The sequence below is a fragment of the Cygnus olor genome, chromosome Z (genome assembly GCF_009769625.2).
Source record: "Cygnus olor isolate bCygOlo1 chromosome Z, bCygOlo1.pri.v2, whole genome shotgun sequence".
Lineage (NCBI taxonomy): Eukaryota > Metazoa > Chordata > Aves > Anseriformes > Anatidae > Cygnus > Cygnus olor.
This window is the reverse complement of record NC_049198.1, coordinates 30,902,944-30,930,687: the sequence shown is the minus strand read 5'-3', so window position 1 is coordinate 30,930,687 and position 27,744 is coordinate 30,902,944. Positions and strand designations below refer to the sequence as shown.

Below are 27,744 nucleotides of genomic sequence, written 5' to 3'. Positions count from 1 at the left end.
TATTATTTTCTACTTGGTTATGATGATGTTCTTAATATATAGGTTAGTAAATGAAGGACCAAAGAGTTATTATTACCCTAAGAAGTTTTATTTCAAACTATTATCTATTAATACATAATAGTAGATGAATCTTCAAATAATGGAAAAAAGTAGCTCACTCTAAAACATAATTTTCTTTGTGTTGAATCTGAAATTTATTGCAGTGTTTTTGAAGTATAATTTTACCCAAATATGGAACTGTCTTTGGTTTTTCAGCTGGAACTCCTCAGAGGGAATGCTAGATTTGATGAATTAATTCGGTCCCTTGTAGAAGAATTGCACCTCAATAACATCTAACTCCTGTTTAATTTCAACAATTACATCACCACTTCTAATAAGCAGATTCTGAATAGTAGTGAAATAGTAGTGAAAGACTGCCTGAGTATAAAGCTTGAATTTGGTCCTCAGAACTGGGAAACTAATGTAGCTTAAGACAATGCTGTAAAATATGTAGTTCTTATTTTAGACTTTACAAGTCTTTTAGTAGATCAGAGGATTACAGTACAGGTAAACTCTTAAATTCATGAACAATCAGAAACATACATGATTTAGATATTCTGTACCAAATCTCTGAAAAACATCACTTCTGTAAGAGGTTAGTTCTTTGTTTTCATTTTATGGCTGAGATTCTAAGACAGAAGGACAACCAGAGAGCTTTGTGAAAGGAAAACATATTAATTCTAATTTAATCGTGGTCATCCTTCTCTACCTGCTTCTGTAGTGTGTCTGGTTATTACGGGGTTTCTTTCTATGATGTTTTACAAATGTTTTCTTGCCTTAGCAACTTCTTTCCTGACTGCACTAGTGCTTTTAATTTTGAATTTGAGCTTTCAGTTTACTCCAAAGTATTTAAAAATAACATACATTTGGACTATTTGAATTTATAATTGGACCTCTACCTGAGCTTGAAACTGTGCCTCTTTCGTGCATCATTATGAAAGAAAATAATAAATTCATTCTCTCTTTTTTTTTTTTACCCCATGATCAAAAACATACCATGTGAATGTTCTCTTTTACTACATATCTAACAAGTCTGAACAGCAGTGTGAAAAGAGATTATGTTCACATGAGGCATTTTCAATACAAGCTAAAATATAGCTGTACATAAACATGAACATAAATTTAAAAATAATTTAATAGTGATATATATTACCTACCTATGGGTCAGGACAACTAAATTTATTCAGGGCATTCTTGAATCTGATATTTCCCATTTTGGTATCTGTGATGTACCTGTGCTATTAAAATAAAAATATTTGTATATAATATTTATACTGTTGTGTTTTTTTTCTCCCATAACATTGTATTAAGAAGTATAAAAACAGAAGACTACAAATGATCATACCAGAAAATACACAATTCATACTCTTTTTTTTTTTTGTTTAACATGCATACATACACCTAATAATATTAAATACACCGACCATATATGCTAATAGTCCTAAATGCATTGTTATGCATTCTGGAGGATAAAAAGATGTTTAGAAACACCAAAATGATTGTGCAACAATAATTAGAAGGGAATAATCATTCAGATATATACTTAATGCACTTTATTTTAATGGAACACTTTGAATTAATAAACACTTTTTTTTTTTTGACAGTAATAACTACAGTATATCTTAGCACATAATTAACTTTAACAAACATAATAATAAGTCTACTGAGCAACAGTGGCAAAATTGCAGTAACTCATTTCTTTGGACCTTGTAGCGTAAAAGGAAAAGAAACTGTTTATTTAAAAGAGTCATTATATGCTGTTTCCTTTCCATTATTATTTACCCATTAATTAGCCTTATTGCAATGGATTTTTTTTCTTGATTTCTATTAGGATTACTGGAAAGAGAATCAGATCCTCAGATTATAATGAGAATGATTGTATTAGTCAATAAATAGAGAAATTAAGAACTGCTAGTACAGTAGCCTGGATATATATGAGCATCTGGAAACACAAAGGTATGATGAAGTGGTACGAAGTAGGATGCTCAATAGAAATGGAGGTGTCCTATATAAGGACTTGCCAAGAAATGTACTTGGCATCACTTAACAGGGATTATTTTCAATACAGGCAGTGAGAGTTTCCACCTCAGTGTAAATTTTTTATGCTGTAGGATCAGATCTACATTTACTCACTTTATCAAAAGAGAATGATATGTTTCCTTTTATTGCTGAAAACCAGCTCTGCCCTCTCTCCTGCATCTTGTCATCCAAAAATGAAAAACAAAATAAAAGCTGATATTTAACATTTTTTGCTCCTGGTAATTGTTTCATTGCTTATATAGATTAATTATAAATAAGAGTAATTAAGAATGATTAAACAACTGAGCAAATAACTAGCAAGATTAGGGTAAATAATGGATTTTTTTTTTTAACTGTTGAAATGCATGTACTTCTGGAATAAAAAAAAAAAAAAAAAGTTACTCTTAGTTGCTGAGCAAGAGCAATATCCGGTCCTGAATTTTATTAAATTAATTTATTTCATCTGCTGTTGAGACTTTTATTTTTTTAATAAAAAAAATATTGCTTTTTAAACTTTTTATGGTGAAGATTCAAATTAACCACAATATGTTCATGTGAAATATAGGTTTGTTTCTATCTAACAGGAATAAGCTAGGTGAAAATGTCTGTGTAAGAACTTTCACGACTCCCATTCATTTATCACTTTTTGTGCAGAGTAGTTTGAGCACCTGTCACCCAGTCCAATTATTTCACTGCCTATTGAATATGTTCTGTATTCTCTCTCTCTCTCTCTCTCTTTTGTCTTTGATAGTAACTAGCAAGACTTGATTACAGTTACTTGGTATGGTAACACTTTGCTGTAGTGAAGGTATGAATAGTACCAGATTATAGCTATTCATACAACTCCGCTGCAATCAGGACTAATTTTCCACACTAGTGCATAATGCAGTAGCTTGCAAACGTCTGTTATTGTTGGATGGGATGTTATTAATACCTGATCACATTGCTGTAAATGCGTCCTGCTCAATTCTCAACGTGAATCTGAAAACAATGGGCCAAATCTTCAATTTCTGTAAATTTTAGCAGTGTCACTGAAATTACTTAGGTATGAACTTCTTACAAGTGAAGAAAATAGCCAGTCTACTTAAGGAAACACCTTATTTATACATGGTATGCATGTATATTCATTTCCAAGAGCAGGGAAACATTTTACGTAATTACAGATGCATCAAATATATAAAACCTCTTGTATGAAGTACAGTATCAGCTGATGATGGAGATGATTTTCTAGCAGAATGGAACAAAATTATTTTCAAAGGAGTTCAGTCAGTCTTTAAAGATTGCCTAACAAGAACAATCATTTACAGAAATGTAGTTGCATCAGAAATTTATTTGCATCTCTAATCAAGTTTTACAGCAATATTGAAGTTCAAATAATCTTCCAAAATGTCTGCTCATAAAAGTGGTATAAATGTAAACGCTCATTTGTGTTTATTGTAATGTATCTTATAGAACTTCCATTTTGTGAGTATATTTGTGGGAACTTTAAAAAATTCTATTAGTCCTGAAAAGCAGTACCAGGTGCAGACTGGACTCATTCACAATCATAGAAAGTCTAGCAATAAAGGCAAAATGCTGGCCCCCTTTAGGAATGCCACTGATTTCTGTGGCACTAGGATTTCACCTTACAGCAAAATTTATGTTTTAGTCTATGGCCCACAGTATTTTAAGAATCTAACAGTTTCAGTCTTAGAAAAGCAGCTAAGGATAAAAAGACAAATCCATAGCAGGTGTAATAATCCAATTGAAATTTCCAGTGTTGCATTTCTTTCACTAATCTGAGAGTCAAGTTTTTATATCAGTCACTTATGTACACAGTTCCATCACATTTGTTTTACGTGTTCATCTGATTTGGGGAAAGAGAGAGCTGTTCCTAGGAGTAAAGGTCTAGGCACTGGAGGTAACTGTATGAATTTATTATCTGTTCTTCATTGTTCACGTGAAACTGTGCATACCTGCATGACTTTCATTGCTTTTTCAATTTCCCTCATGAAAGAGGTTAACGTAGAAAGTCCTGAAAGGTCACAGTGAAGCAGTATGTGGGAAAAAGCATGAATATTTTCAAATAACAATGATGGAGATGATTGGTTCTGGCTTCTCAGTGCAAGATCTGATATTTATTTGTAATGTTTAGCAATTAAAATTAGTTGGTCATAGCCATCCCACCTTTTAACAGTGTAATGCTTGCAGCATTGGACTGATACTCTTTTGCAGAGGAATCACCTGTAAACAAGTTAAGGAAGAGATTGGGGGCATGGGGGAAACATTTGCTGGAACATGATCAGAAAGCATAATAAGAAATAACTGTTGACTTCTATCAGAAAGGACTTAGATTCTCAGATCTAGGAGAACAGAGGAGTCTCAAGATCGGAATCAGATAAAAAGTTCAGATCCACACAGTGTAAAGAAAAAATGTGCTGGTGGATTGTGAAATAAATTTGACATTCAGGTGTTACATGAGATTTGAACTTGGAAGTTACCAATATGGAAATAATCACACTCATACAAAAAATCTCATTTTGACAATGACAAGGTAAAAAACAAAACAAACAAAGAAAACTAACAAAAACAAACAAACAAAAAATGACTGTAATGCAGTATGGATTGGTAAGACTTTTTTTTTTTTTTTTTTTTTTTTTTTTTTCCAGGAATGGTAAGGAGGATGAAAAGTTTGGTATATCAATACTTTTGTCGTTTTTGAGGTTGTTACTGGTCATTGTGACTTGTGTAGATGTACTCTGGATCTCCTAGCCACTAGGCAGGCAGGGCAGCCTGATGGCCTGTATCAGTCCTGCTGTAAGATCCCTGTGGCTACATTGGCAGCTGCTGGCAGGTTCTGTGGCTAACAGCTGGCTGTGCTGCCTTGCCTCATCTGACACTGGCTGACGTGTGTGGCTGACATTGCAGGGGTGGCTGCTGAAGAGGGACACTCAAAGGTGAGGGATGCTTTCAGCACTGTTTGAATTCTTGGGATTTTTTTCTCTCTGATATACACATACACAGGTTAGTTTTATGCCCTCAGAGGCAAAAAATATTGTATAATCTGTGTTTTGTTTGCCATGGAAAGTCATATACTCAACTATTACTTTTTTTTTACTATTTTTTTTATTGGCTGTTAATTTGGAAGAGTGGTCTCAAAGCATGATAATTTCTTTGAAATAACAGCAGTTCTTAATTATGGAAAGGGGAGCGTTTCTTTTTAAAATTACATTATCTCTGATTTACATATACTTGCATGTAGTCCTTTGTCTGTAGGCTGGGACAGTAGCAAACACAATGTAGTGAGGGTCAGCAACAGAAAGAACAATAAATGAATACATTTTCAGAAATTTCAAAATAAATAACAATCACATAATTAGTTTGTAGTGTTTCTAACTTCTAATATTAGGTAGAATGTCACCGGTTGGAGTTCCTCAACCGAAACAGGTGCTGTATTATGGAGGTTATGAACTATACTTCTTTTCACTCCACTGAGCAGATATATTCCTGAATACCAGGGTAGATCTAATTGAATAAGCATAGCAAAAGACTTATCTGCTGATGTTACACTGCAGGCTGATACAAAAGGTCAACACGTAGAGATGACCATACCATACGGCTATCTATGGAGCAGAAAGAAAGGACACAAAAATTTTAAACCTTGTACGTATAATTGTTAACTGTGTTCCTGGTTAAGGCTAATCACATAAAAAATACATCTAGTACTCTAATGGGGTTTATTTTGCTGATTTCCATCTCTATCCACATAATTTTAAATCATTTTATATTGGTTCTTTTCCCCACTTTCGTTTTGTTTTGCTACCATATATTGCATTATATTCTTGTACTGTTATACTGAAGAGCACTGTTAAGAATAACGAAAAAAAAAAAAATCTTTTTTTTCTTAAGCTGCCTGCTCAGAGGTTTAGTGCTAAAAGTAAAATAATCAAAATATAACTTCTAAATATTTCCTGCTAACTCTAATTAGACTTTTTTTCCAGTTATGTGCACCAAATTTTAACACTATGCAGAATTATTGAACTCCCAGAAGCTGTTTTTTAAAGGCATTCGGTGAAGGAGCAATGTGCAGAATAATTTCTTCTGGTAATCACAATGAACAATACAGTAATTCATTCAAGAGGTTCTACTATTATTCTTTGCATTGCATGTTAAGGAACACAGAGTAAATTACAACCTTTCAGACAGCCCTAAGGAACAAGCAATGTTTTTTACATGCTAAAGCCAAAGCTTTCAAATATTTATTGTTGTTGTTGTTTTTTAATAAATTTAAGTGACTGGCTGGCTATATATCCATATACCAATATCTGTTAGAGCTACGGAGCTATCTTGGTTCGGGTTATCTTCTGGAACTGTTTGACCTGCACTTTCTGTTTTTCTTTTCCTTTTCAGCACTGCTTTTCATTAAATGATACATGTTTTCATTCCTGTCTTTCCCAGACCAATTATTCTCATATTTGGGCATTTGAGGCCAACCTTTTTGTTTTCTTTTTGGTCATGCTATATTCTTTGTGTCTCCAGCTGCAGTAGTATTTGTGTCAATAGTTTCAGTTATGAGAAATGCATTTTTAGTTGACTTCATATATCCAGAAGGAAAAACTGCAGAAAAAACAACAACAACAACAAAATTTTACAACTATACAGATTTTATACTACTTTTGTTTGATTCCTCTGAGGAAATTGTAGCTGTGATGATGCAGTACAATGATCAATGTAGACATTTTCTACATTTTGAATATGCCGTTGAGATTAAGACATATGGAAATTTGGGTTCATAAACAGCAAACCCTAGACTCTCAGTTATTCTTCAGAAGACATTCAGCTATTTTGATGTGTACTTGAAGAGGCTGACATAGTTTGATGTGTAAAATAAAGATTTAATAAATTTCTAATTTCCAAACATGTAGAAGTAAACAAATCTATACATATTGAAATGATTCTGTAAGTGAATGTTTTAACAGAATATTAAAATTTACATGGCTGTAAAATTAACACTTTGAATTCCATTTTTTCAAAATGGAAATATACAAAATTATACACCTCTGAATTCAAATTTTGATGCAAGGTGATATATTTTGCAGAAATAATTAGTTACAATTTCACAGAAGATAACCACTTTCAGCACATACCTCCTGGTGTCAAAATGAGCAGTTCTAAGTCAGTACACTTGCGCAATGTACTCTGATTTCTGTAGAGAAAAGGGTGTTAATTAAACCAACATTTTGCGGTACTGATTTGCAGAGGACTGCAATTTTCAAAGGCTAATAACTTTGCCAAATAGCTACCAGTCTTCACTGGCACACTAAAGATTCAAATGACATTTTGTTTGTTTGTTTTTGTTTTCTTCTCCCTCATAGAAGTGTCTTCCTTGGTACAAGTAGATAGGGCTTTAACATTTTTCAGCCCTCTTATTCAATGCATGAGCATAAATCTCTATTCAAATTCTGTAAATACAGTGACAGTTACCCTGATAATACTCCTCCCTCTGTTCTGTGACATATGTAAGTAGCATTATCCTGGAAGTAAGGAAATTGAGACATGGAGGTTAAGTAATTTGCCTGAAGCTAAACAGCAAGCAATTAGCAGAGATGCGATTACAATTACAAAGGTTTGGCTCTCAGCCCTCTCTTCTTTCCAGTAGCCAACTGTCTCTTTCACAGCTTTTGTCTTCTGGTTTCCTCTCCTGAGACCAAACTTCAGTGAATTTATCTTCTAAATTTTCGTACTATCTAGGTATGAACTGGGAAGGGAATCATAGCTAGATCTGATACTGCTTTTTATTGTTATATTGGAAAGCCTGTAAAAGGACAAAAGAAAAGCACAATCTTTGTTGGTAGTTATGTATTTCAGTAATTCATATTTTTATTTTAAAGATGGGAATGAATTGTTCTTTCCAATTATGATTGAGCTTTTAAAGTGAAAATTGCTATGACAGCGCAAATAGATTTTTATATTATTTTTATTTTATTATTTTATTTTATTTTGTTTTGTTTTATTTTATTTTTATTTAATTTTATTTAATTTTATTTTATTTTAAGAGGGGCTTCACTATATCCTGCAGAGGTCTTGCAAGCCTGTATTTAGTAGTCTTCTGAAACAGAAAGTATGCATTAAGAACAGTAGATTGGATGAAATCAGAGAATGTGCTTAATATCAAATTATGAACTTGAAAACTGATACTACGGGCCCTGCTAAAATCACCTGTGCACACAGAATCATAGTCATAGACTGGTTTGGTTTGGAAGGGACATTAACGATCATCTAGTTCCAATCCCCCTGCCATGGACAGGGACACCTTCCTCTAGATCAGTGGGTGGATATCAGGGATACCTTCCAGTAGACCACATAGCTATTTTTCAGTGGTACAGTCATGATTCCTTATTTGTGAGGGGTCCTTCACTGGACAAATATGATCACTCCACAGATAAGGCATGACAAAAAGTCCAGGTTGACCTCTGTGTTGCCTTTACTGACTGTCCTATGTATGCGAGCATGAACTGTTCTAGACAGTTCCAGTTTGATCTGTTTAGGATTTTTTGTTGTTGTTAGGATTTTTTGATACCTTTTTTTTTTTTTTTGAGATAAAATGAATAAAATTATGCTTAATAGAGAAGAAGAACTATGATAGATGAAACATAGGTGAGATACAGTACTGTGGACCAGCATCAACTGCTTATTTTTAATCACTGAAATTTTTAATCACTGAAAATTATATTACACTCATTTAAGTAAAATTAATAAACATGAAGCATTCTTTTGTAAAACAAGTTCAATGTTAACAGTGACATGCAAGACATCAGATAATTGTACTCTTAAGTGATCTTAAGTAACAGATTGTGGAGAACATCATTTTACAAGCTGTTGTCATATATCATGATTAAAACAGAAACAGACTTGCAATAATTAGGGATTTACCTTTATGTGGTGATATGTTTCTTTTATTTATGTTTGTACTATTTCACTGAATTTTGGAGCTAGTTATAACCTTGTTGTTCATACATTTATATTAGGTTTTAGTTCTGATGTTTTTGAATAAGTTAGATACTTGAAATTTCTGCTGGCAAATCTTTACTGGAGTGTATTTAGAGTAAACCAGGTCTTATCAGCAGAAATTCATAAAGCGTATGCAGTCTTAATTGCAAAACTGCACTTTAAGAGTTAGAATTTTTCTGCTGCCTGGTGGTGCACTGTCCTGATTGAAAAATAAATAAATAAATAAATAAATAAATAAAATAATTTTAAAAAAATGTTAGCTTATAGGATCTTGATCTCACAATAGGAGCTTTACAGAGCAGGATACTTGTGTAGAGCTGAAAACACAGTACGAAAAATACTGCCAGTGAAATTACATATAATCAGTGCATTTATATCTGCATAACTATATTGTAGAGTAGGCTACTTGTACTATGTTCACTGCAGTGATGTATCTTACATGACTTGTAGGCAAGGAACTGAGTTGATCCACTGAGACCTTTAGTCACTCAATCTTTTGTAATACCTATAAACAGTTTTCTGGCCTAGGTTATGAACATCTGCTTATGCATCAGTAATTCATCATCTTTCAGGCCATGCTAACCAGTCTTTTAGTACAGCTGAAGATCTGTGCAGCTGGGCTGCATTGCATGGCCCTCATAGCATTACTAGTATGATGAACATATATATACACACACACACACATGTACACATTTATATACATACATGTATATATATATATATTTTTTTCTCTACCTCATTGGATACCTTATTTAGATTAAATATGATCAGTATGTGTAAGCAAATGATAAAAGTTGTTTTACAACTAATAGTTGTTTTTCTAGTTCTGGGATGAAGTAGTTCTAACCTAGTAAGAAAGCAAGAAAAAATTATGAGTCTGTACTAATAAGTATTTTTTTTTATAGCAGAATTAGTTATACAGTCCTCTTATTAACTACATATTATTTTATTTATTTATTATTTTATTAACCACTTAACCAGCTCAATAAATTATGTTTCAGTAAACTCATGACATCTCTTAAAGAAGGCTTGGAAGTAGAAAGTCATCTTAAACCCCTTAATGCCCCGAAAGTCCTGCTTAAAATTTAATTCCTGAACAAGCAGAGCTGTATGTATTAATCTCATGTTCAAAGGAATTGTTGTTGTCAATGTATATGTTCCTATGGACTGAAAGATTTGATCACACTCATGCACACAGTTACTATGTTTGAGACAGGTCTGATGAATCTAAACATCCGCTTCAGACACCCGAGGTATATTCCTCAATCTCATCTGTTGCGGACTAGTATTTGGCCAAGGGCTTGGTCGCTAAACTAAGCCTTATCACCTTATAGAGTAAGAGAAGTGGAGAAGGAAGGTCTTTTGGCTTTGGTAACTGCAATAGAAAGATTGAATGACTTATGGTTTTCTATCACCCATGTCCCCATAAACTTTGATAATTGATGTGTATTTTGATTTTTGTACATTTTTCTTGTGGTTTCTTTCAACTGCCTTGAGCTAAAGATGATTTTACAGTAAGTGGATAACATTAAAGCATTTCACCTATATAGACATGTTATACAAAAGACTAGGATCTTTGGTCACCTTCACGGAGCGTAGTAGAAGATTGCAAAAGAGTGCTTTTCCCTTTTGATGCAAGTCCAGTTTGGGTATTGGCATCATGGCAGTTCACCTCTAGCGTTGGAAAAGAAAGATGATATTTAGATGAAAGTAAGTCATGTCATTTGTTTTCAGGGAGAATTTTATTAATTTCCCTTCTGATTGAAAAGGAGTTACAAGAATTTGTTTATAAGGGTACCTTAGAATCAGAATATCCCGAGTTGGAAGGGACCCATAAGGATCATCGAGTCCAACCTTGTTGAGCATTAACACCAAAGCACATTAAGTATGTAGTTTCATGATTTCTTTTCTCTTTGAGTCATTCTTATAGGTGATTTTGCGTTCACAGTCACTAGTCACCAATCTGTCTTTTTTTTAAATGGTCAAGTATGAATTTTGTTCTGTTTAGATAAGTAAAAAGTGAGTGGGAACTTCACTTGATAGTTGCAACACCTCAATTTTTATTCTTCCTAGGTTTGGTACCGGTAATGTGAGAGTTATAGTGAAGACTGAAACAGTAGTAAAGGTCACCTCTCTAGTAATAGCCCAGATACTCTCAGTCACTAACTGAAACTAGTGCCTATAGGATCTCGTTATTGTCCCTTTCCTTTAGAGAGAAGCTCCTCTGGAAAGAGGTCAACTTGCCTGGCATTTTAAGATCCACTTCTTTCTACATTGCACATTGAAAATGAGTGTCAGCTCTCAGTTACCAAATAATTCATATGCAGTCTGCAGACATTAAAATTCGAAAAAGAAGCAGTAGAGAGCTTTGAAGTGGAATTTCCTTTCATTAAATTAGTGAATATGACAAGGTTATGTAATGTTCCAGGGGGATGAAGTGGTGCACGTCACTAACCTTTTAGATTCAAGAGGCATTATGTTTTTCATTTGCTGCTGGAAGAAGGCTTAGTACTGGATTAGCTAGCAAATTCCTCTTTTTAACTCAGGTAGATTAATCCACAGCCAGATTCCACATATAACATATATGATAAATATAACCTATACATAAATGTTTGTCATTATTTTGTTTTATATGAAGCATTTGAACATGTGGTGGTGTTTAACTTAAAGGCATATGTGCACTTGGGCTAAATTTGCAGTTTTCATTGTTTGTATTTCGTATAGGCATTGGAAAGAGAAAAAAGGGAGCTCTTACCCTTCTAAGGCATTTAGCATATCATGGGTTATGCCTTCATCTTTCTGTGCTCAACTTAATCAAACATTAAAAACAAGCCTTTCGATTCTCTTTTCTTAAATAACATAAACAAGGGTGTTTCTGTGAGAACAACTGAACATGCACTGGGGAAAATAAGGGAAGATGCAGACAGAAATTTGTAAAATCATTCTATTTTCTGTAGTGATATATAGAAGGGTTAGAGCTTGTAAAAAAGGTACCAGTTATGTGGCACTGGTGCTTAAAACTGTGTATGCCTCTTGGGGCTTGAAGGTGAGAGGAAACAGGGTTGGGCTTTGGGATCCTTCACATTTGCAGAGGAGGCTGGCCCAGATGATCCATCAGCCCTGGCTTCCCTCCATGCTTGGTGTGATAGGCAATAGTTGCTGCTGGGTTTCAGTTCTACAGTAAGTGTCCCAGTAATTTGTCATGAAACCAAGCAATAATTTTAATAGAAAAAGAAGAACAAAATATTCTTCAGCTTAGTCCTACCTAGAGAATGAGCATATTAGTCTACAGTATTAATTTTTTTTCACATGTTTTTCACGTATCTTCTTAGTATTTGTGAAAGTCTATTTCACCCCAGTTATTGTAAACTCTAGATGAGTTGGGGGGGGGGGGGGAGGGGAAGAGATGAAGTTAGCTGGTAAGTAAATGTGTGCTGCTGTCTGTGTTGGTTTGCGTTCCTGCCATGTCCCTAGGGCTCAGATAATGTCTGTATCTAGAAAAGCATGCATAATCCACAATGAAATGAACTGGTACCAGGGTCTGCACAGCCTAGAGGTACAAATTAGGAATGTGCTATTTTAACTTTAGACCTGTTGGAAAATGTAACCTACCTATTCCAGTTATAAGACTTTACTTGCAAGTGTGCCATCTGATTCTATATTTCAGGCAAGAATAGACCCTATGGCCAGCCTAAGAAACTAGTGCTGTGCATTGCAGAAAAGTTGAAAACATAAAGACAGGATTGACTTATCATTTTCCTTGAGAGATCACCAAGTCAAAATCTTTTTTTCTTGATCTGCTTACTAAATTTGTAGGGTGGGTATGTTCTGGCTAAATGAAGGCTGGGGAACTAGAGGTAACTGGTAAATTAAAAACAAAACAAAAACAACAGAAAAAAAAAAACCACACACACAAAAACAGGCATTTTTTGCCATAATTGTTTCTTCGGAGTGTTTTTGTTTCTAGAAGAATGCACATAGCAAAAGGAAGGTGGGTGATAAGCATTTTAGTTCTGTTGTAAGGCTTTTATTAATGTTTTTTTAAAGGAGGAGTTTTTAAGTTGTGGAGCCTGTAAATTGGAACAGCTTAGTTTCCTTCACCCAGGAAGAAAACTCAGAAGCATGTGTTTGTTTATAATTACAAGTAATTTTTGTAAACCAAATGGATCAAGGTCTTCAGCTGGAATTAGCTGGCATATCTGGATTGCGTTTAATAGTTCAAAGATCAAAAAATGGTAATTTCCATTCACAGGGTAATAAACGTATTCAGCTGCTCTGGGTATGATGACGTTTGAAGATTGCGTTGTTGCAATTCTTCATGTTGAAGGATGCGAGGATGATGCAGTTTTAGGCTGTTTATTGTGAGAAACAGGAGTACTTCAGCAGATTGTGACTGACAGCCAGGAGCCTTTAGGAACATACCAGTTGGTAACTTTGGGATTTCTTGATGCAGATTTCATGAATGCAAATTGTCACTTGTCCTTATAGAAATAAAAAGCTAATTAACTTTCCTACATAACCAATTTTCAGGTACATTGTATGTGCAGGTTAGAATTAAGGCAAAATAATTTCTTATAACAATGATCAGTCTAATTAATGTCACAAATTATGATTAATGAGTAAATTAGCAGTGAATGCTGTAAATGAGTATGCTTTGAAAATTCTTTTTAAGACATAAATGAGTGCAGAAATCTCTTCTGTTAAATATTGTGCATATATATTATAGCTTTTTAGAATATTAGTTCATAGAGGAATTGTGAAAAGAACAATAGCTCAAATAATTTGCTATGTATCTATATGGTATTAGGCTGAGATTATATGCAACATTTGCCTATCTGTTCATGTTTATCATAGTTATATTTTACTTTTTAGGAAAGGAGCCTTCATCATTATTGAATTTAAACCAGTCTGTGGCCTGCTCATTACAATATATAGCAGTTACTGATAAGTCAGTGGGTCACAATGACTATATATAAATATTTTTCCTTTGTTTTCTGCATAGGAACTGTCTGAGTGTGTAATTTGTAATGGAAAGAATGATTTTAAAATTTCTAACTAGGAATGAGTCACATATGCAAGTGAAACCAGACGAGTATCACAGAGGGGCTCTAAAACAAATGACAGTGATTCTTGTGATGGTGGGTGTAAACTGCCCCAAAGTTCAGGGACACCTGCCACACTGTATTGTTCGTTCTGTGATCAGGAGCATTCCTGAGTGTCAGATGAAAAGTTTCCTTGGGAACAGTTGTGACTGTAGCATCTTCCAGATTTTATTGCTAAGTCTTTACAAACAAAAGGACTCCTGAAACATCAGTTTATGATAATTTACAAGTAAATAGGGGAGTTTGAAAAAAAGCATCTAAGCATCTTTTTTTTTTTTTCCCTTATGTTTTTGTTATTACATTCAAACGTGCTATGAGGGCTCACAAAGGACATGAAGTGAAAATCCTTGAATACTTTTATTCAGATTTATAAAACTATTTTATATTTCACAAATATGATAAAGTTTAATTGTGAATTGAATTGCAGTATGCTAGGACCTTCCATACACCCCAAACAGAGGGTCCAGAAACAGACCTGTGTTAAGGTCTACATTCCCTATGTATCTTGTCAACAGTAGGTCCACATGCTGAGCTTGCTATGCTAGTGCTGCAGACCTCCCTTTGCTTTTAAAAAGTGGTCTTATTTTCATATTAATCTGTTGGAGGATTTATGTCCATAAAAGAGTCTCTACTCCAGAATAGCTATCAGTTGCTATGGAAAGAAGGGGGATGCATTTAAAAAACATTTTCTCAGACATTTTATTTGAATGCTGAGGAAAAATGTAACATGTCCTTAAAGAACAGCACAGGGTACAGAGGAGTATAATTAGAACAATTAGACAATTCCATAACCTTCAGAAATATGAATTAGTTAATTCCATTCACTTCTTCAGGATTGTACTTAAACTTACGAAAAGAAAATGTTACAAAAGAATCAAGGGATATCTTATGCTCATGGAAAGGTATGAAAAAGTTCTAATCCAAATCAGTTATGTTAGTGTCATGTGAGAAATGCATTTTCTGGGGCCTTGATATAGAAAAAAAAAGGCAGATTCTTTCTGGGTGGCAGTAAACTCTTTTAGAAGTCTATTTGTCTCCTAGGGGGACAGCTTGACTCTTTGTGAAGCAGCAGCTGAACTGCTATGGCTTTAAATTCCATAAAACAAACATATTAAAGCTTATGTTTAAGGTGATCTAGCAATAAACGCAATTTTACTTCATTTTTTAGGCTGTAATTTGCAGCAGTTCAATAGCTGTTACATGAGCTTCTGAGTTGCCCTAGCAAAAAGTGGATAACAAGCAGTAGGGGGTAGGAACTCTCAGGCCTTCGAAGGCAAAGCTTATGCTTACTCTGCATCCTTCCCAATTACAGAAGTCTTCTGCTGTACAGTTTTTCCTTGTCAAAATATCGACGTTCAGTATCTATACAAAGATCTGGGAAGGCACTAATAGGTGAACAAGCTGAAATAAAACAAAGCTGCATTGTTTATGTTTAATATTGCTGCAATTTTGATGACATTCACAAGAAAGTTTGTAGTAAGAGCAGAAATATGAGTATCTGATTTTAACTGAATTCTATATATATATTTTTTTAACTTTAATTTTGCTACTATTATTTATTTGAATTGCGGCTTTATTGAAAAATGGCCAGAGTATCAATAGTGCTGAGAGGCTGTCATATGATAGTTGGTAACCTATTGGTTCTGATTTTTTTTGGCAGATTTAGTTGCACTGGAAGATTCCCATATAGATTGTTGCTGAGCTTAATGAAGTGTGCTGGAGAGAGTGTCTTTTGGACTCTGCACCTGTGTTGTTAAGGGAGATTGAAAATGGTTGTCAGTTCTCAATCAAAATTGCCCTTATGTTAATAACTACAACTGTGTGTGCAGTGTAATTGTATTTGCTATTACAGTCACTAGCAGCTTATGTCGGATTCAATGTCAAGAAACTGACAACATTAATTGTGGAGCTAATTTGTGTCAAATGTTAATTAATTATCTTTATAAAGATAAAGGCAACAAATTCTACTTTTCATTTTTGGTTCTGTCTGGGCATGATTTCACATACTCCTACACTGATGATAGTCAGTTTATATGTAACGAGATGAACATATTGATTGAATAATGAAACGATGGATCTCATGTGCTCATTGTTTGTCCTTCTTCATGGCTGGCTGGCTACTATCACCCTAGACTTAGCTCATCTGGACCATAAATGAGTTTATCCTCATAACACCTATTAAACATCCAGACAGTATTATCCTTCTGGTACATGTAACTTTAGTCTTTAAAAGATAAGCTTAAAACTTTGCTTGTCTTGAAAAAATATCTACAAGGAGGGAGTTATGTCTACAAGTAGCGAATTACATCATTATATAACAACTCTGCTTCTCTTTTCCCTCTCCTGCTTCATAGAATCAGAGAATGGTTTGGGTTGGAAGGTAAATAAAGACCATCTAGTTCCAACGCCCCTGCCATGGACAGGATACCTTCCACTACACCAGGTTGTTCAAAGCCCCATCTAATCTGTCCTTAAACACTTCCAGGGATGGGGCATCCACCGCTTTTCTGGGCAACCTGTTTCTCACTAGCCTCACAGTGAAGAATTTCTTCTTTATATCTACTCTAAACTTACCCTTTTTTTTTAGTTTAAAGCCATTACTTTTGTCCTGTCTCTACACTCCCTGACACAGAGTCCCTCCCGAGCTTTCCTGTAGACCCCTTTAGGTATGGGAAGGCCGCTATAAGGTCTTCCCGGAGCCTTCTCTTCTCTTGGCTGAACAAGCCCAACTCCCTCAGCCTGTCTTTGTAGGAGAGGTGCTCCAACCCTCTGGTCATCTTTGTGGCCCTCCTCTGGACTTGTTCTAATAGGTCCATGTCCTTCTTGTGCTGGGGTCCCCAGAGTTGAGCACACTAAACACACAGTAGGAACTTGATTCATAGCAAGTTTTATTAGATTACAGGTGGTCCACCAAAATTCACATAAGACTGGAAACACATTGTTATTCTTCAAGTACCAAACAAAGACAAGTTAGCTCTTCAGCCCTATTTCTGCAGCTTCACTACCTATTTACTGCTCTGCAGAAGATAGTAAGTAATTTTCAAAAGGAGGCATAGCAGTTTTAGTCCTTTTTCAGTTTTTTCCCAGTCCTAGATGGAGTCAGAAAACTAGCTTTGTCTCTACCACCAGTTAGGTTTTATAGAAAATATACATTTTCAAGTATACTGCCATGTAACACTAGATAAACAGTGTTGCCGTTTTCAGAGTTTTGGAGGTGGAGCTTTTTTGTTGTTGTTGTTTGTTTGTTTTGTTTTGTTTATTTCCAGTTTATCAGCAATGGGAAAGGCAAATTGTCTTACAGTATAAATTAGTGCAAGCTCTGTTGCATTTGCCTGAATTGGACTAATGGAGAACATGTCTCTGAATGTCTAATAAGGAGGAAAGAGGTTCTCCTTTATTTGTCTTCTTTTTAAAATTAGTATTATCATGAAACAATATATCGCATATGAGTAAAAGGATACCAATCATGGATATTGGCAATTAGGCCAAGTCCCCGGTGACCGGAAAAAAGGAAACATCAATCCCATTTTTAAAAAGGGAAGAAAGGAAGACATGGGGAACTACAGACCGGTGAGCCTCACCTCTGTTCCTGGCAAGATCATGGAACAAATCCTTTTGGAGGAAATGTTAAGGTACATGCAAGACAAGGAGGTGACCTGGGACAGCCAGCATGGCTTCACCAAGGGTTAATTGTGCTTGACCAATCCGGTGGCCTTCTGTGATGGAGTGACTGCATCAGTCAATAAGGGAAGACTGACTGATATCATCTACTTGGACTTCTGTAAGGCCTTTGACAGGGTCCCATTTGACATCCTAATCTCTAAATTGGAAAGATATGGATTTGAATGGTGAAACATCCGGTGGATAAGGAATTGGCACGATTGCTGCACGCAGAGAGTGGTGGTCAATGGTTCTATGTCCAGCTGGAGAGCGGTGATGAGTGGTGTCACTCAGGGGTCTGTCTTGGGACAAATGCTTTTCAATATCTTCATCAATGACATAGACAATGGGATTGAGTGCACCCAGAGCAAGTTTGCACAGGACACCAAGCTGAGTGGAGCAGTTGGTAGCAAAGAAGGAGGAGACGCCATTCAAAGGGACCTGGACAGGCTGGAGAAGTGGGCCCATGTGAACCGCATGAAGTTCGACAAGTCCAAGTGCAAGGTGCTGCACCGGGGTCAGGGCAATCCCAGACAGGAGTACAGACTGGGAGAGGAACTCATTGAGAGCAGCCCTGTGGAGAGAGACTTGGGGGTTCTGGTGGACAAAAACCTTGACATGATCCAACAGTGCATGTTTGCAGCCCAGAAGGCCAACTGCATCCTGGCCTACCACAACAGGGGGGTGGCCAGCAGGTCGAGAGAGGTGGTTTTCCTCTTCTACTCTGCCCTTGTGGGGTCCCACTTGGAGTACTGCATCCAGGTCTGGGGGCCCCAGCACAAAAAGGATGTGGAGCTGTTAGAATGGATCCAGAGGATGGCCACGAGGATTATCATAGGACTGGAGCACCTCTCCTATGAAGAAAGTCTGAGAGAGCTGGCAATGTTCAGCCTAAAGAAGAGAAGGCTCCAGTGAGACCTCATTGTGGCATTAAAGGGGGCTTATAAAAGGGACGGAGAAGGACTCGGTTAGATAATGATAGGACAAGGGGGAATGGTCTTAAACCAAAAGAGGATAGATTTAGACTAGACATTAAGAGGAAATTTTTCACTGTAAGGGTAGTGAGGCACTGGAACAGGTTGCCCAGAGAGGTTGTGGAATCCCCATCCCTGGAGGTGTTCAAGGCCAGGCTGGATGGGGCCTTGGCAAACCTGATCTACTGGGTGGCATCCCTGTCTATGGCAGGGGTTTTGGAGTTAGATGATCTTTAAGTTTCCTTCCAAGCCAAGCCATTCTATGATTCTGATCATGATTATGATTCTATGATTCTATGATTATCATGGTGATTGGCATAGACATAAAACCTAGTAGTGGAATACGTTTGTTTGCTGTTTTCCAGAGTAGGTTTAACATAGTTTGTCACACTTTTTGTTTATTGGTTTTCATTGCCTTTATTTTCTTTGTTGTTTAACTATCTGAAGTTCTCCTGAACCCAGGATAGTTAAGCTAAATTTTTCAGGAATGAATGAACAGCATAGTTTCTAAACTCAATTGTTTTTCTCCTTAACCCTGGTAATGAATGGCAAAACTGGCAAATTTTCCAAAATGGACATTATCTCTAAGGAAGTAAGTTATTTTATTTATGTTGAGTTTATGAATTTGCAAGTCTCTGAATGAATCATATATTTAGAATTAAATATATGAATTAAATGAATCATATATTTGGAATTAAAGAGCCTGTGAGCTGATTAACTTACCCACACAGTGTTTTTCTTTCATTGGTTTGAGATTAAACAATGAATTTGCAAAATGTCAAAAAGAATAAAAAGAGAATGACAGTGTATCATTTTTTTCTTGATGGCACACGTTCACGATTTATGCCACAGAATATCTGATTCAGTCATGTCTCTGCATATCAGAAAGCTGAGTTAATACATGTGTAGAAAAGAATTCAAGGCGGAGTTTGGGTGAAACCCAGATGGTGAAACCCAAATGCTCTTCATCAGAATATATTTCTGTCTTTTATGTGGTCCAAGCATAAAGTCTGTGAGTGGGGAAAGGATTTTTAGTTTCCTTGCTCTATCTCTGTGTTTCATTCACTGTGGATATTGAGATTTTTTATCACCAGAGATGTGCTTTTGTAAGTCCCCCACAGCAGCACTGGTGGCACACTGTTTTGCTGTGCTCAGACTTGCTATTGCACTTTTTTCAGGTGTTTTGTTTGTTCTCAGTGAATATGTAGTGTTCAGTGGGCAAAATTAGCACAGCAGGTAGTTTATGGAGGTTTGAGCATTCTGGAAAGTTGAAAACATGGCAATAACAATTTTGTCTCACATCTCTGCTTAAGAAGAAAGAGTGTGGATTTTCAAATATGTAAGATTTTTACTGTATTTTATTTTATTTTATTTTATTTTATTTTATTTTATTTTATTATTTTATTCTTTGTTAGTGGTATGTTGCACCTTAGGGGTCAGGTAATTGTGGAGGTTGTGCATGCCGCATCCCTGGAGGTGTTCAAGACCAGATAGGAGGAAGACCTGGACAACCTGATCTAGTGGGTGGCATCCCAGCCCATAGCAGTGGGGTTGGAATTAGATGATCTTTAAGGTCCCTTCCAACCCAATCCAATTATGGTTCTATAATACTTAATGTAGCAACATAACGACATATTGAGTCTGTTTTATAGTAATGGCTACAACATATTTTCTTGGCATTTAAAATAATTTCAAGATTTCCACCAGTGTTACATGCATACACACTTGTAGTCTGCTGGAGTTTTGAGATTTAAATAAACATGCTGACAAGAAATGTTGCCTGTGGAAAGGCCAGTTCAGCAGAATAACAGTTAAACAGACATAAGAACTGAAGAACAGCAACTCAGAAACAAAAACTATTACAGTATAGGTACATAGCCACCAGTTCTAAGAGAGGTCAGTGAAGACAACCAGAGAGATTGAGAACAGAAAGTGACTGTTGAAAGTTGAAGAGGAGAGCAGAGATTAATTGCAGCAGTTGCTGCAGAGCAACTACATATAACAGCTTACAGCAGAAGACAGACCACAAAGCCAATACCTGTGGCTTTTGTTGGTGTTTGTTTGTTTTATAATTTAATAACCCTAAATACTCATTTCATATCATTCAAATCAGCATCTTCAAGCACACTGGATTGCTAAAAACTGCTCAGCTAAGAAAGAGAATGATGTAAATATATACACGAACTCTTCAACATTTCTGAACTATGGTTAGACATCTCAGTTTTTACATTGATTTTTCAGAAGTTGTATCTCATGTCGGTGTAAGTTTGAAAGTTTTATTTCACCAGAAGTCTGATAAATTAAGTTTAATTATGTTTTAACAGAAAAGGAAGGTAAAAGAATAATTAATTAAAAATGTCCTCTCCTACTTTTGAAATTTCTCCAGTTCTCTGTCCTCTTCTGTTCCTGCAATAGTTGTATTTTTTTCATTTATTTATTTATTTATTGTGACAGAGTGGAATAATGTGGGAATGAACAGGAATTATATTTGAAACTGTGCCCATGCATATATCTCTCTTCTGTTATAGTCCTTTCTGCATAGACTCTTAATACATAGGCATTTACCTCCCCACTTCAAACTTACAAATGGTTTCATATAATTTCTCCTAAATGTAACTGATTTTAATGGCTTAAAGGCGGGAATCTTGCTTTCGTGACATCCTGTGATCATAACATCAAGTCATGAGTCATGATCTTATCTGAGTTGATTGATGAGCTCATTTTACAGCAGAAGACAAATTGGATTTTTTATTTATACTGGTGATAAAATATAATGTGTGATCTTGCTATTTTTATGATATCAGATTTTCCATTTTAGTATAAATTTACTAGTAAAATCTGTAAGTACTTTCCTGACCTTTTAGTTATCTCTTAATGCTTTTTCTTGCAGGTGAATGCTATTATCAAAGAAACAAAATATTTTACACTTTTCTTCATTTTGAAGTCTTGGCATGACTTATTTTTCATGGGTGCTGCTTAGATTAATGCTTTTGTTTGTTTGTTTGTTTGTTTATTTGTTCTAGCACCACCAAAGTTTACAAGAACACCTGTTGACCAGACAGGGGTTTCTGGAGGAGTCGCCTCATTCATCTGTCAAGCCACAGGAGACCCAAGACCTAAAATTGTCTGGAACAAAAAGGGAAAGAAAGTCAGCAATCAGAGATTTGAGGTATTAGGTCCATTGTTCTGTTCCTCTGAAAAACATAAATTCCAGTCTCACTTCTAATCCCAATATATGTGTTCTATTATCAGTGATTAAACAAAATAGCTATGACCATTGGGAATAATCTAGTGGAAGCAGTTTTGTGCAGGTTTTATTTTTGCAAACTAGTTATAAATAGCACTGTCAAAGGGAAAACTGCTGCTGCTGCATTCTAAACCAGCATGATCTAACTGGGGAGCCTTGGCATGCTTCAGTTCACCCTGCAAACTCTTCTGTAAAGGAGATGGGGAAATTTATTTGAGCAGTGATTATTTTCCCCAGAGAGTAAGCCACCTGTCTGTGGCAGTGTGCACCAAGCAGACCTAGCCTACTATGGCTTCTGCTGCCACAATTGCTTACCAGTATTGCAGAGAGAGATGAAAGGGACATTATATTTCCTGCTGCTGCAGAGGAAATATAAAAGTTGTTTGATTTTGATTCTTTTCTTAACAATATCCTTGGGAAAAGATATAGAGAAATCTGTTTCCTCTCTTTCCACAACCTTCAATTAAAGGAAACAGCGAAGATAATCTGTTCAAAGGGTACAGGTTCTTTGGGGAAATAAAACAACAAATAATATTCCATCTTTTAGTGGCAGGAACAATTGATGTCAAATATTGTATGACCTTTAACATGAAGAACAAATTCAGAAAATGGGAGAAGGCATGTGTAATGGATACCAAACTGGGGCTGATAATGTATAATTTCCCCTGTGCCTCTTCAATGTTTTCACTGTTAACAGGTCTCTACTTTTGCATCAAGAAAACAACTGTTTGGCAAATGACTAATTGGTGTATAAAACAGTGACACACATTTTTTTAGTGAATGATCTAAAATGTATGTATAAAATGTTGAATGAATGTTGAAGTCTTCAGTGTTCATTTTTAGTAGTTTTGGGGAATATTGCTTTCCCTGGGTTTCAGTTTAGACTTGTGCCAGTAGAAAAGAATTGCATTCCTTGCATAGACTATTTTTTTAATTCCTTTTTTTGTTCAAAATGTATTTAACAATCTTTGAAGTTCTTGCAGTATGGAAAAGCTATCAATTCCTTTATTAACTTATGTAGTTATTTGCTTGTATATTTACTACAATATGAAAAAAATAATTTAAATTGAACGTAAAAGTGACCTGCTAGTTCCAGGAACCATTTGTTCCTTACAGAACATATGCAGAGCTGTAATTGGATAGAGGGGTTAACATAGAAATGTTATAAAATCTACATAATTTATCCCATTCTGGTCACAAAATTTTCATACAAGTTGACTCTTAAACAGTGAAAGATTGGGCATGTACATGTTTACTGCAACGGCTGAGTTTTATTTTTCAATATGTGGTGTTTTACTTGATTCATATATTGTTTTCTGTGTGTCTATATACCAGGTTTTGGTATAGGCAAAAAGAGAATAGGCAAAAATACATCTGTTTTATTTCCATTAAAATATTGGAATGCAACCATTAAAAAAAAAAAAAAGTTTTAAAAATTCCTTTAGTGATATACTGAGCAAGCTGTATAGTCAGGTAAGATGGAATGTATTTCAAAGAAGTAGAAAATACTTGCCAAGTATTTTATATTTTTTAATATAACCCCTGAACAGAATGCTTATAAAATATCCAAATAAAATACAGAGCACATCAACATTATAAGCACTTTTGTTTCCCGTTAAAAATCAGAGCATTAATTCACATTGTAGAATCTCAGAATAACAACAGAGTAATGGCAGAAATGAGATTCAAAAAACACGTAAGGCATCTCTGGGAAACAAGAAAAATCTGAGATGGTCAACTATACCAATAGGAGAATAATTGGTTGGGCTTCTTTTTTTTTTTTTTTGGTGGTGGTGTGTTTATTTTTATTTTTGTATTTATTATATTAATATTTTGTGTATTTCTCTGAGTTTGATTGCTTAGTAATAGAGAACATGAAAAGGTTTTACCTGACCACTTGTCTTTATAGAAGTCTAATGGATATAGTTGGAAGAGATTTCAAGTGGCTATCTAATCCATCTTCTTTTCCAGAGATGCTGAGGGTTACTATTATTATTATTATTATTATTATTATTATTAGTTTTTAAATGAACTTGATAGCCTTGTACAGATTACTGTGAATCTTGACATTTTTTCTCATGTCTAATCTGAACTTTTTGCTAGAACTTAATGTACAAAGTAATTGTCTTATCTAGTAACATGACAACAAATAATTTATTCCCTTCCTCTTGACAGTGAACAGGCTTTTATTTGAAGATTATTATCACAGAATGTGGAATGTCCTTGCTCACTGGATAATTCTTAAAACTGATTATTGCTCAAACAGTGAGCGTGACACACCAGTTCTAAAATTAAAGGCTAAAACAACCCTTTGTGGGACTTTGCTATTAATCATTAATTTTTCATTTATATTGCTTATATATATTCATTTACATGCTACTAGTGAATGTGATATGGGAGGAGTCTTTCTCTCCTCTTGCTTCAAATAAATCTGATTATACAAATTATAAAAATAAACTAAGTTACTGAGATGCCTTGCTAAGAGGAATTTAAAGAAAGTAGGGAAAAAAAGTGTTTTTTTTTTTTTTTTTTAATATTAATATTACACCATTCTGTGTGTGGCAAGAGGGTTGTTCCCTTTTGCCTTTTTTTTTTTTTTTTTAATCTATATTTTGTTTTGTTTTGTTTTAATCTACTTCAGATAGTGTGGGAGTTTGAGGAATTAACTATCTGTGGAGAATACATTACAGGAAAACTAAATTTATTTTATGATGTGTATTTTGGAGACACCAGACTTGAGACTTAAACTTGGCAATATTTTCCCAACCCAAACTGCTGCAATTGTTTTTGCTGGTCATCCAGCTAGAACTATTTAGCATTCAGATTTAAAGAAGAATGATTATTAATTTTAAGTATAATGACTGGGACTATTTGGATCCCATGCTTTTATTTTTATATGCAAATAATCTGTCTGTATGCTTTTTAGGACTGTGAAGTTTTCCTTTCATTCATAAACATCAATTTATTAAGAGCTCTAGTTGCTATTTTCTTTGCATTGAGGTCAGATGGAGGTTTTTTGTTGTCTGGGTTTCCTTAGAGCAATTGCTTTACTTAAAGAACAGGGAAAAGTGATTTGGCCTGTGGACTATGGAACTGATTTTTTCTCAGAAAAAAAAATATTACTTTCATATTTCCATTTAGACTTCTTCCGCTCATAAGAAAAAACTGAGCATTTTCTATAATGAATATGGAAAAATAATGGGGTAATAATGATAAATTAATCATAATTCCCAACTCTGTACTGTTTTTCATACTCTCAGAAAGACTAGAAGTCTAAGAGATTATTTGATTATAAATTAGTTATACAGACTTAAACATATATGCAAATAGGCATACATGTAAATTGTTTTTTTTTGTGTGCATATTATGTGTGATTATAGACATATTAATTATTTTGTAAAAAAAAAAAAGCCTAATAAATCGTATATTAGTCATATCAAGATTAATAAGGCTTGATAAGAACCACTGACCTGAGTACTAACTTATTTTACTGCCAAAGAAATTAAAGGGAAAAAAAATAAAATACTATTATTATTTAATTATAGGGAAGCCTTTTCCAACATCTGGAGTGCTGCAGTACTCACCAATATCTGATGTGATTGTGACTGCAAAACATGAAGGAAATAATTCCATACTTTGCATGTAAAGATGAATATTTATTGTATAAATATTACAATTTCAAAACTAAACCTGAAAGTTTAGCCTAATTATTTAGTCTTTTAACTGGTACTTGTGTTCTAATTTTGGAGCACTTTTTGGATAAATTTACTGACATTCTGTGGGCTGAATACATAGGTAAACTGAGTAGTCCTATCTTGTTCAGAAATTGCCAAGCTTTTTCCACTTGTGAGCTCAAAGAGTGAAGTGTACTTTGCGAGCAGGTTGGGAATATAACCTGCAGTAGTACAAATTAATGTAACTGGCATAAAAAGGTAAAGTCTGGAAGATAAGAGAGTGAAGGGAGACTGGTGATGAACTTTGGGATAAAAGAGCATTAAGTTAGAGAATACATCTGGATTTTTTTTTTTGTTCATTTGTTTGTTTGTTTGTTTTTGTCCTGTCCTTTCTTGAAACTCTCTTGGAGTAGCTACTGAATGTTTACTGAAGAGCATTGCCCATATTCCCACCTTTGTTGAATTTGTCCTGGTATGTGTATTTGAAAAATGAACCTGGCTCTCATGTCACAAGTACTGACAGGTCATGCATAGATTAATGGAGGGATAGGCATTTGTAACAACATCTGTGACAGCTGTTGTTTCCTTCTATAGGTAATAGAGTTTGATGATGGATCTGGATCAGTTCTCAGAATACAACCACTGCGCACACCACGAGATGAAGCTATTTATGAGTGTGTGGCTTCTAACAGTGTCGGTGAAATAAGTGTGTCCACGAGACTCACTGTTTTACGTGGTAAGTTCTTTTTCAACATAACGAACTTATTGTTAGATCATTGTAAAAGGGAGGTTTCACTCCAAGAAAATTAATTGCAGTTGTTTTCATATGGGTGTTATTATAATTCTAATGCTGTTAAATAGAAACTATTTCATGTAGCACTTGAATACCTTATATACTTGATTTTTGACCATAGACCGGTAATGTGGGTATGACAGAGTAGACTGAAGAAAAGAAGTAAAACAGGAATGTCTTGTGCGTAACTGGTTACATACATTAGTTACTGAGTGAAAAACAATGTTTTATGAATGCATCTGATCTACATTTTAGTGGTGCTCTGGCTAGCTTAGCTTTGTATGATCAGCATTTACACTGAAATTTGTCCAATTAACAGTGACCTTGAAAAATTACGTAAACAGTATTTAGATGAGATTAATTAAACAGCTACAAAGTTTTTCCCCCAAGCTATCACAAATAAAACCAAAAGAAATAAAAAAAAGGGGGGGGGGGGACTTTTTCTGTTTCAAATATACATGTTACCTGAACTGTATTTCTAGTTTGGCAAGAATTTTTTGAATATAGGAAAGGAAAATTCATTTTTTTCATTGTCCTTCAGGGGTGAGGATATAAATGTTCTGCCAAGTCTGTTGTCTAGATAGTATTAATAGTAGTAAGTGCTAGTAGTCAAATGACCTGAACGCTTCATTCTGTGTGCTGGAGATAAATGGAAACTGTATTTGTAGACACTTTATGAAATATCACTCTTCAGTTTGGAGGGGTGCTTTTACAGCTGAAGATTACTGTTTTGCATTGTGATATCACATCGCACTATTTGTTTTGCAGAAATAACTGCTAAGAGCCTGTTTATATGAACTGATGATGTCTGCTTGACAGAATTTAGAGAACTTTTTTGAATGGTTTAAACACATTTTCTTTTTGTTCCTTCTGTCACAACAAACTTCTGGAGACAAGAAGACTTCTTCTCCCATATTTCTTTTCTGGAGTTTGGATTTCTATTAAAATATATATATTTATATTCCTATACTTCTATTAGCTATTTCCGTCACTGTGGATAATCCTGGTGTTACTTTTGGAGTCAAAGAACAACAATACATACATACGTATTTTCCTAGAGGTAGCCTGTTGTAAACAAATCATTTGAATATTTAAAGTTGTTCTCTCTAATGCCAAGATTGTTTGTTCTGTTATCTTTTAAGAACTATTCTCGGCATAGACAATGAAAATGGGAAGACTGCTAATTAGGTTCAGCATCATGGATTTGTTCCTAACTTTCTGAGATACGTTTTTTCCTTCATTGTTT

The 27,744-nt window shown here is 34.9% G+C and overlaps 1 protein-coding gene across 44 annotated transcripts in view; it reads left to right on the top strand.

Annotated features, from left to right (window-relative positions):
* Positions 1-27,744, top strand: part of PTPRD (protein tyrosine phosphatase receptor type D) — a 411,363-nt gene that overhangs the window by 138,395 nt on the left and 245,224 nt on the right. For 25 of the 44 annotated variants that reach the window (XM_040541860.1, XM_040541859.1, XM_040541856.1 and 22 more), the window contains exons 3-4: positions 21,808-21,953; positions 26,300-26,441. In XM_040541860.1, coding sequence (XP_040397794.1) covers positions 21,808-21,953; positions 26,300-26,441 — 288 coding nt within the window. Of the gene's footprint in view, positions 1-21,807; positions 21,957-26,299; positions 26,442-27,744 lie in introns of all 44 variants that reach the window. The other 19 variants (XM_040541837.1, XM_040541861.1, XM_040541835.1 and 16 more) reach the window with 1 other exon arrangement.